Source organism: Hibiscus syriacus, unplaced genomic scaffold (genome assembly GCF_006381635.1).
Source record: "Hibiscus syriacus cultivar Baekdansim isolate YM2019G1 unplaced genomic scaffold, ASM638163v2 tig00110584_pilon, whole genome shotgun sequence".
NCBI classification, from domain to species: domain Eukaryota; kingdom Viridiplantae; phylum Streptophyta; class Magnoliopsida; order Malvales; family Malvaceae; genus Hibiscus; species Hibiscus syriacus.
The window spans coordinates 972,347-984,215 of NW_024062792.1; the positions used below are offsets into that span (position 1 = coordinate 972,347).

Genomic DNA, 11,869 nt, shown 5'->3' on the forward strand with positions numbered 1-11,869 from the left:
GATCAAAAAATATAAATAATATTTTATTTGAAATTGATCAAAAAATATACTTAAAATGAAGGAAAAATTAAGAGTGAGTATTCGATCGAGTCAAGTTAAATCGAGTTAAAAATTTAGAATTAGTCAAATTAACAAATCATACTTTAAAAATTCAAACTTTATTTAAATTTCTTTTGAATATAACGGATTTTTCGGATCGAGTTTTGATCAACTCTAATTTCAATATCAATAAAATACTAAATTCAAAACAACAAGTGAAAAGTTATCCAGACAATCAGATCCTCAGCTGCATTTGGTGAACAACATTCTTATCCATCCGGAAGGCCTTAGCAAGAACATCAGGATCAATGGGAGGGTCTGAGCCGAACACTGCATTTGAAATGGAAATATCCCCTGGGTTTTGGCTATTGAAAGCGGCCAACGCCACAGCACCACTACTCCCTATGTTCTCCTGGAAATGAATCAAACCCACGGGGAAAACAAACACATCTCCAGGGTTCAACTCTTTGGTGAATAGACGGTTATAGGGGCTCGACGTAACGAAGCCAACACGAAGCGTGCCTTCCAGAACGACCAGGATCTCGGTGGCACGAGGGTGGATGTGAGGAGGGTGTTGGCCACCTAAAGCCGAATAATCAATTCGTGCAATAGATATGCCTAATGTGTTGAGCCCTGGTATTTTTTCATCATTGGCTAGTGTGACCACTGATCCTACCTGGTTTAATGTATCTCTCGGATTGTTGAGCCCTGAAAGGAAGAAATCCTCTGGGGTTGCAAGGCTTGGATCCTTGCAGAATTTGCCATTAACGAAAACTGCATAATTAAAGAAAGTTTATGGTATGAAATGGACATATTTCTGATGAAAACAAAGAATTAAAGAACACAATACCATCTATGTCATTGTCATCATCATTTGCTACACAGAAATCTTGAAGAGGGCTGGGATCCGAAGCCGAGACGAATGTCGAAGCTGAAGCCAACAGGACGTATGCTACAAGGAAATGAACACCTTTCATTGTTGTAAGGAGAAATCTTCTAAGTTTTGTTTGTTGAAATCGGCTTGAAAGCTGGTGCATTTATAGAAAGGTTTTTGTACTGTGTTTAGTGCGCCCATGCATATCTCAGATGAAACCACAAGTATCGACGAATCTTTTGCAAGGGTTTTCTTGCATGACTACTTGTTAACTCAACCATGCAAAAACGATTTCTTGAATTTATTTTTACTACAAAAATAGTGGAGTAGAAAACGAAGGACAAACAAAACACCACATGCTGACTGATCACCACCCTATACTCCATGGTATATACTTCATTTTAAATTAATATAAATTATACTTTATATTTTACTAATTTTAAAGTTCATTAATATCAACTGGACACTATTTTACATATGTATAATTTGAATTTAAATAAAATAACAGTAATATATTTGCATCTTCCTAATATTTATTTATTTTTTGAATAATTTCTACTTATGGATAGGGATCTAAAATCAGGTAATCGTTCAAGTTTCAGTCGGATCTTGTCATGTTAGGTAAAATCGGATAAAAGTCATGTCAGGTCAATTTGATGGTTCAACTCGGATAAGTTCGAGTCATTTTCAGGTTGATTTGACATCAGGTTCAAGCCGGGATAATTTCAGTTCAGATCAATGTCAGTTCAGGTAAAAATGGTTCAGGTCCGAAGCAGTTAAATACCAAGTTAATTCAGGTTCGGATGGACTTCAGTCGGATCTCGTTTAGATCCGGTCACATCATTGACAGGCAAAATTCAGGTAGGATATTACCGAATATAGGTTGACTTTAGGCCGAGTCATTTTTTTATTTTTGGATTAATTATTTTTCGTCTTTCATGAACGTTGAATTGCAATTTGTAATTGTATATGATTTAGAGTAAATTACAAAAATATAAATAATTATGAATCAATTTTGATAAAAATATAATTTGAAGGACTAAATTGAACAAACATGAAATTACAAACATAAATTTAAATAAATCAAACAACACCCATTGATGAGGGATCAAATCGAAATAATTTTAAAATGTGAATTTGAAATTAATATGAAATTAGACTAAATTGTATCCATTTGAAAAGTTGGTGAATAAAAGTTTATAGGTTTGGAGATTATAATATAATTTATAAAAGTTGAAATGAAGATCATTATGTGATTTATAGGGTATGAAGTAAATTACAAAATATAAATAAGTATGGGCCAATTTTGGATAAAAATATAATTTTAAGGGTTAAATTGAACAAATATGAAACACAAATTAAAATTTAAATAATTAAATAACACAAACAGATCAAATCAAAATAATTGTAAAATGTTAAGAAAATTTGTAAAGTAGACTGAAATGCATTCATTTCAAAAGTTGAGGAAAAAATTGAAACAATTATAATATATATATATATATTATATAATAATATAAAATATATGATGAGTGTTATGATAAATAATACATGTATATATATTATAATGTACATTATACTTATGCTTATAATATAAGTATACATTATACTTATAATATATGTATAATATATATATATATATATATATATATATATATAAGTATAAAATATAAAAACTATAAAGCATATAAACTATATAGAAAATATATAAAGTTTATATATATATATATATATATACTATAAAGCATATAATATAAATTATATAGTGTATATATATATATAAACTATATGGTATAAGTATATATATAAGAATATATATGCATATGTGTACATATGTATGATGTACATATGTATGATGTACATGTATGTATGGTCCATGTATATGTATATATATATATTTATACATATTATAATGTATTAAAAAATAATAAAAATAATATGTATATATATAAGTAGACATTAGTATATATGTAATTACATATATAAGTATATACATAAGTATATATATGTAAGTGTATATATATAATTAAACATGAGTGACTAAAATAAAAGATTATAAAATTAACATTTATATTTAATATTTATTCACATTAAAGAAAGAAGAGAAAATTAAAAGTAATTAAAATGTATACATGATTAAGTTGCATCGAATTGAAAATTTAAGAAGAGATTTACATTAAACCCTGACTAAAATGAAAGATATCAAAAATCAATTTACAAAGTGGAAAATGATTATTGTTAGAGGAGTGCAAGCCTAATTAGACTAAAATATCTTTTTGGACACTATGATTAGCGCCAACTTCCCAAATTTCTATATTCCTCCTAAATTTCCCAATATCCCTCTATTCCCAAAATTTTTCAATTTCCTTTTAAATTCCAAAATAAAATCAAAATTTTCCATACAAAAAAATATTATTTTTTTAAAAAATTTCTTCCACTCACTTTGAATATATATATATATATATATATATATATATAGAAATTTTTAATCTCAAATAATTTCATCTTATATGATATTTTAAATTTTATGTTAAATTATATTTAATTATTAATTAATTATTACATGAAAAATAAATTAAACTTATAAATATTTAAATTAATTTTATATAATCTAATAAAATCATGTTTAATAAATAAATTATTTAATAAAATTAATTTAATGATTATAATTAAGATTTATAATATAAGGATTATAATTAATATAGGAAATAAAATTTATTAATTTAATTATCATAACTAACAATTTGTTTTAACTTTTAAAAGTAATCATATTAATTATCATAGTTTATTATAAATTCAAAATCTCACAATTTCATCATTTGTAAGTTATAAGTCAGGTAAATATTAGATCAGATCAATAACAAGTCATATTATTTACAGGTTGAGTTAATTATAGGTCAGGTTGATAACAGGTCGGGTAATACAGTTATTTACCAGGTTAATATCGGGTTCGGGTTCATATCAGTCGGATACATGTTGGGTTCGGTTACCATATTATCGGTTCAATTCGGATTCAGGTCATTCTCAGATCGGGTGCAGGTTGGGTTTAGATCCACAATTTTCAGGTCCAACTCGCGTTCAGGTCAACACCAGTTTGAACTCGAGTCGGTTTCAGATCACCATTACTCATGTTTCAAACAGTTTTGACTCGAGTCGGTTTCAGTCAATTTTGTAGGTCGGATATGCTTTTTACATCCCTACTTACTCGAGGGGAAGGAAAATTTTGCTCCTAATGAGTATTGAAATCACAACCTATAAGAGAGAGTAGGCGTCAACTGAGAGCTTTTAATCACTTACTCTTTAGATTGTTGAGATTTTTTTAATATATATTTAAGTTTAAATAAAATAATAAAATAAATTATTTATTTGCAAGCCTTGTAACCATCGATGACTTCTCGCTTGAACCCAACCTCTAATGATCCTCAGCAGTCCATCTTAAATAGCAAATGACATAACGCTTTGAATTGAAAACTAGTGAGACCTCGGAGTGTTTTCTCCCATTCTTGAGTGTTAAAGTTCTTCGAGTTGGACGAAATTTTCGACAATATCTTCTTCATTGCCTTCAAAATGAATCTCTAATTTTTTTTCCCAGTTCAATTCGAGAGATCTAATTATGATAGTGATGTCTCTGAAGTATCAGGATTGCTAGCTCATTTGGCTTTAAGCTTGTTTTTCAAATCGCACAATCTCTTCTTTTTTCTCTACAAATCTAATAAAACCTTGTCTTTAATTTTTAGCATGGAACCATATTTTTATTTGGGATAGAACATGATTTCTGAAGCTTAGAGGAAGGGACTCTATTTTCTGATCTAGGGTCATCTGCTGGAATTGAAACCATAGATTCCACCAAAGGTGGTTGGGCATTGTTAGCCAAGTCAACGCTGGCATTTTTTTTTTATAATATAGATCCCAAAATAAACTTCTATATTTTATATTGGGCTAATTAATTAAAATGTTTGTCCTATTGGGTCAAAATATCCTGGGATACAATATTGTTAAGGCTAACCTCGAAAGAATCTTCATCACCATTTTGTGAGAGGATCAATTCTCCATTTTGTAGCTGGTCCCCCCATCTTGGGGTCGGTTTGGGGATTGATCACCAGAAGGACATCTTAGAATTTCTTCTTCTCCAGAATGCCTGTTCGAGTTCCTGACAGTAGGGCTGCCAAATTCATAATTTTACTTCCGACTGCATTGAATGTATGACATTCAATGCTTCGTCTTCTTTGAGGCAATAATCTTCTATGGGATTTTTCCACGACCTTACTAGGGAGGAATCCGAAGAGGACTCTGGTTCATTTCCCTTTCTACAAGATAGTTTGTATTTTGTGAATTTGATATTTTGAGACCTACACTCCGATGGATTTACTACACCATCAACTACAAAATTCGTTATGTTCTTCTCCAGATTATCATCCCTCCAATGTTCATCTGAGCTATCCGATAAACTTTTTTCCATTACTTGAGCCAAGTAGATGTTACTACCCAACTACACTTCCACTACCTCCTCGATCCTTATAACATGGTTCTTTGAAATCAGAACCGACAGCTTTTCACCATCCTTCGAGTGGAAAGCGTTTTCACCAAGTGTTTCTAAGTTTTCCCATAGCTCAGCCAACCTTTTATATGTTGTTTGATTCCAGCTTTGCAGAGGTAGACCCGATATCTCAGTTGATGTAGCCTAGCCACTTGAGTCGGCGTTTCATACCGCAACCTTACTTCTGTAAAGATTTTCTTCAAATAAGACCATTTAAGTTCCTCTAGTAACATAAACAGTTCATCAGCATCAATGGAAATCAGAAAAGGTCCCCCCTCCATTCTATATACCTTTATCTTTCTAAGTCCCCTTATATAACCTCTCCCTTATACTACGAGTGTTACAGACTGTTGGCATCTCTCCAATTAAACACCTCTTCTGTTTCCATAACTCTTCCGTTTCTAATTGAACATATATTCTCTTAATCTTGACTAATTCCTTATGAAAGCTTGGCTCTCCAATATCCTTTACACTAGTCTCCCAAACTGCTTCCTTCATCTTATCTATGGAAGACTGTCTAGAGTTTCGCCGGTACACAGTTCTTGTGTCATATTTTGCAGTTATAAGCTGAACCCGTTCAGTCTCTCTATTGCTCTAAGCGCATCTATTCTGTTGGACTAACGTACAAAACCAAATCTCTTCACAGCTCTATCCAATTTTTTTCTGCAATAAACGAATCACCAACATCTCCATGCCTTTCGAATGTTTGTCTCAAGCCACTCCAATGCAACGCCGTTGGAATATTTTGAACAAATAAGGTTACCGATTGCCTCCTCCCTCCTGCTCTGAAGCCTTCTTGTCGTTCTCCACCTTCCATAATAGTTTTTTTTGGTTTTTCCAATTCACTTAGACCTGCCATTTCTTAGGCCATTTCCCAATTACAATGTTTGAACTAGTCTGTCTTGTGCATTATTTTATACGATTTTTGATGAATTGTTCATCGACTGCTACCCATCGAAATCTCACTTGCCGTATATGCTTATTACGTCAGTATTTTGTCATTAAATTATGTCTTTTGGGTACTTGATCCATTCCAACTTTGACTTTAGCATACGTCCAAGTTTGCTAAGGACATATAATAACAATAGGGGTACGTTTGTTTCCTATAATTGGTTTTCCAAAAAAATATTTTTCATTGTACGAACTTTTTATTTCAAAGTATAATAACAATAGTAGTACGCCAAACTATCGAAGTGTGAACTTTGGTTGACAGAATTTGCTTTTCTTGGTCATGTTGTTTCATCGGATGGTATAAGGGTAGACCCCAAGAAAATTCATACTATAGTGGATTGGAAACCCCCAAAGAAAGTCTTAGAAGTTTGAAGTTTCTTAGGACTTGCTGGTTATTATCGAAGGTTCGTGAAGAACTTTTCGATGATAGCGTCACCGCTAACCAAGCTTTTAAGGAAAGATACACCTTTTGTTTGGATGAAGAAGTATCAATAGAGTTTTAAAACGCTAAAGAAGATTTTAACAGAGGCACTAGTGCTTGTAAAATCTGAGTTGGGTAAAGATTATGTGGTTTTTAGTGATGCATCTCATAACGACTTGAGATGTGTGCTTATGCAAGAAGGTAAAGTTGTGGCCTATGCCTCGAGGCAATTAAAGACTTACGAGAGGAAGTACCCGATGCATTATTTAGAGTTGGCACCGATCGTGTTTGTTTTGAATATTTGGCTCCATTATTTATATGGTCAGCGGTGATATATTTATACGGATCACAAAAGCCTAAATTACTTGTTGAATAAAAAAGAGTTGAACCTGAGACGTAGAAAATGGATAGAACTTTTAAAGGATTATGATGTGATCATTTATTATCATCCCGAGAAGGCTAATGTGGTAACTGATGCACTTAACCGAAAGACTTTTACATCCTTGAGAGCTTTAGATACACATTTGTCTTTAAAGGCAGACGACGCCTTGATTGTTTAGTTAAAGTAGATGTTTTTAGATCGAATAAGAGAATTACAAAGAAAATATGAAAAGTGTTCGACAAAAAATGCACAAGTAGAAAAAAATAAGGCGGGATTAAAGACTTAGAAGTCAGGACTGATGTATGTTTATATTATCGTGGAAGACTTTACATTCCAGTTAATGAAGAGCTGAAGAAATATATTCTCTCCGAGGCACATTACAGTCCATTGACTATGCATCCAGACGGAAATAAGATGTATCAAGACATAAAGAGTCGACATAGGTGACCCGGTATGAAAAGAGCTATCACAGAAATTGTGACATAGTGCTTGATATGCCAAATTGTGAAAGCTAAACATCAACTGCCTTCTAGATTGCTACAACTGATGTCCATCCTGAATGGAAGTGGGAATGAGTCACTATAGATTTTATTTTAGGGTTATCGTTGACACTCAACAAGAAAGACTCCATTTGGGTGATTGTTGATAGATTAACCAAGATAACTCACTTCATTCCAGTACGGACAAATTATTTGATGGATAAATATGTTGATTTGTACATAAAAGAGATAGTTCGGCTACATGGAGTGCTTGTATCGATAGTATAGTGCAGAGATCCATGGTTTACTTCGATATTTTGGAATTCCTTACACGAGGCTTTGGGTACTTGATTGAATTTCAGTATGGCTTATCACTCACAAACGGATGGACAATCGGAGCAGACAATTCAGATATTGGAAGATATGCTAAGGGCGTGTGTGATCGAATTCAAGGATTCATTAGAAAAGTATTTATTTTTAGGAAAATTTTCTTATAATAACAGCTATCATTCGAGCATCAAGATGGATTCGTATAAATCCCTTTATGGGAGAAAGTTCCAAACACTGTTAAATTGGTTTTAGCTTAAAATCGAGATCTAGTTAGCCCTGATTTGATGAAAGAAATTAAAGATAAAGTGGGGATTATTCAAGATAATTCTGAACGAAAAAATTCTTATGCAAACCTAAAGAGAAAAGAGAATGAATATCAAGTGGATGATAAATTATTTCTTAAGGTATCGCCTTGGAAGAAAGTATTGCAGTTTGGACGCAAAGTAAAGCTGAGTCCGAGATTTATTAGATCTTATGAGATTTTTGAAAGAGTTAGAACCGTGGCTTATCAATTAGCACTGTCCCCCGAAATGTCAAGATCCATAATGTTTTTCATGTGTCAATGCTCAAGAAGGATTAACCCACTTTTCTACCCAAATATCTTATCCATTTATATCCACTAGTGAACCAACTTTGAGCCTTTACCATTTTCTTTGATTTTACCACATTACATAAACCCGAAGGCTTCTATTTTTTCCCTATTTTGTTACCCTTGTTGAGAAATGAGAATTTGTTCCACGAATGAAAAATCAAGAAAGGAGAAACGAAAAAATTGGTTCGAAAAAAGTGTTCGAATAGAAAAAAATAATAGAAAAATAGCAAAAAAATCAAAAAGAAAAGAGAGGAAAAAAGGAAAATCTATTTTTTTTTTAAATTTCGCTCCTCATAGTGCATCTAAATTGTTGAAATGTGGCTTGAACTCATGTATTTTGCATCTCTTTTCTTGACACTTAAACCTATCTTTTTGGCCTAATACCTGCCCTTACCTAAGCCCCGTTACAACCCTGTTAAAGACCCTTTAATTAAATGCATCTTGTCCGAACGAGTAGTGGAGACTTGATTTTCTTGCAAGCATATGGTAATGTATTTATTAATCCCGGCCTCAAGCAATTTCTTTTACCTTAAACACTTTGAGTGATTATGAGTGAATCCTTACGAGGTATTGAATCTTGTTACATTGAAATTGATAGATGATTGATATATCTTGGCTTTTAATTAAATTATTACTAGTTATGTCTATTTGCCAGATTGTCACCTTATTTCTGATAATTTATGTGATTATTGATTCATTTGATTTTCCTTGGAACATTATGAGATGAAAGATTGATAATTTGATATTTTAATAATTAACTAAGGTATGCTTGAAGACAATCATTGAATAAGTGAGTGGGAATTTGATAAGTGTTTAAATTGGTTAATATTATGTTATTAATTAATCTGTGTTATCCCTTTTATAGTGTTAATTTAGGTTATTTGTGTTAGATTTCACGAATGACTCTACTTCAAAAAAAAAAAGAGAGAATTAAAGCAGATCTATTCTAATTATGGGGAGTAGTCGGTGCCAACTCTACTGCAGAGATCAAGTTGGGAATAAAATAATCCAAGTTGGGCGCCAACTTCAATAAAAGGAGGAAAGCAAGGCAAACAACAATTCTTAGAGATTTAAAAGTTGTAATTAAATTCAAACACTATAGGTTTTATTATTTTATTTAGATTTTTTTAATTTTTTATTAGGAATTTTAGTTTTCTATTATATAAGTGTTTTAATGTAATTTAGAGTTAGTATTTCATTTTCATGGGTTATCTCAAAGCTATAAATACCCTATATGGAAGAAGCACGAGAAAGTACTCAAGTTTAGAATTCATTATGAATTGATTTTGGCTTTTATTTGTTCTAGGTTATTAGTTCAATAAAATTATTTTCTTCTTAATCTATTCTTCTTTCCACGCGTCAAGCATGAATTCTATCATGCTTGGCTAAACTTTTCTTTAGTTGATAGCTAATCTGTTACTCAATCCAAGATCATGAGATTTGTAAGGCAATTCATATCTTCATATTTCTTTCTTGATTTTCTACAGACTAGGGAAGGAAATCAGACTTTTTTCAACATCTCAATATCTTCAATCCAAGGAGTGTCTAGAGTATATTGGCTTGATCGACGTTGTGATTTACAGTTGGGGAGAAGAATCGGCTTTTAGCAAGTTCAATTCCCTAAGATCAAACTTAGCGGCGTTCCACTAAGGGAAATCAAGATCGGGTTTGATTCTCATTGAGACACCATAGTCCAAGCACAGTCCGTTTCAGTTTTCAACCAGCATTGGCATTAAAGTCGATAGGCGACATTAATCCAAACAAGGAATAAATTCCAAGGATTGGCTTTGGAAAATTAGTTCATCAACGAGAAGAGCAAGTTACAAGGGTTGGGCCTCATAAATTGTAATCGACAAGTATATGAAGTAAAATATATTTCAATGATCGATGCGGATTGAGGCAAAGTGAAGCTGGAGACCATCTCGCATCATAATCTTTTCTACAATTTAATATTCTTGTTTCCTTTTCTTTGGTTTTCTTTTAATTAGTTCAATTAACTATCGCAAAACCCCATTTTTTTCTTTTAATTATTCTATTTTACAGGTTTCTTGGTTTGTGATCAATTCAAATAAGAGTCAACAATTTCCGAATCTCTGTGGATCGACACCTTTCTTCCCTATTCTACCTTCTTTATAATTATCCGAGAAAAATGATTAATTATTTGACAGTTACGACACTTGTCAGGTACCCAAATCGTCCTTACTATCACCTAGTAAGACTCTCGATCCTCACCTATTATAGGATCATGTAGACCAAATTTAAATCGAATGAATATTTCCCTGCGTTTGCATAGAGGTTCACCTCAAGAAGATATAGGGCATATAAACCAAGCAGACTACTATTCTCTATAAAGGTTAACCTCAAGAAGGCATAGCACGTTGAATCCACTTAATCTAGATGGAGCTCATGTAGAGATCTCAATATAATGTGTAAACATGTGAAAAAGACTATGATACGAGAATCAACCACTGTAAAACAACCTGTATAACCTTTTTTTATCGGCAAGCAAAGCATTTTATAATAAAAATTTTACATTTGGTGGTATGCCTTAAAAAACCTCTACACCTATGTGGGGGGGGGGCGGAAGAGTACATTCCACCAAAACCAACACAAACAAGAAACAAACTCCTTCAAAAAAAAAAAAAAAGAACACAAACGATCACAAAGCAAGTGCATACAACAAAACAACCCTTCTCAAAACGTACCAGCAAAAACTCACACAGCAAAACAGGAACATTGAGCATAAGGAAAGCTCACACTCAGTTTAAACTCAAACTTTCAGTCGAACGACAAAACCAAGAGACTTGGTCAACACAACATTGGTCGAAGACTAGGAAACCAAAAGCAATTAAGAATAAAAACTCAGAAGCAAATCAATCTGTAGGGAGTCCGAACCAAACAAATACATCCAAGAGCATTTCCAATACACCAAAGCAGCACCATTGAACCCAAACCACATTTACTTCAAGGGTTGTTCCAATGATCATAACCCTTTTTCAAGACAACATTTACCTCAATTGCAGCCAGACTCTAATTTTCTCAAAAGGAGTCGTCAAGCTGCTGAAGCCATCAAAGATGATTCGAACGTGTTGAGTCTTTGAAGAGTTCATAAAATGGCTGAAGTCGTCATCTGTCATTTTGTGCTAGGTAAGACCGAATACCCATAAATATCGGTACGTGTCTAAATCGAGATCAAATTCAAGTATCTTCCAAGGATTATGTTGTCTCGAAAGAATTGTACAATTTTAGTACCGCCAAAAGAAGAGA

The 11,869-nt window shown here is 32.6% G+C and overlaps 1 protein-coding gene across 1 annotated transcript; it reads right to left on the reverse strand.

The window, feature by feature from the left end:
• Positions 1-274: 274 nt before the first annotated feature.
• LOC120133666 (germin-like protein subfamily 1 member 7) lies at positions 275-1,016 on the reverse strand. The gene is made up of 2 exons (XM_039150208.1): positions 890-1,016; positions 275-822 (listed from the first exon to the last, which is right to left on the reverse strand). The coding sequence occupies exons 1-2, from the start codon at positions 1,014-1,016 to the stop codon at positions 275-277; spliced, it is 675 nt and encodes a 224-aa protein (XP_039006139.1).
• Between the last annotated feature and the right edge of the window lie 10,853 nt (positions 1,017-11,869).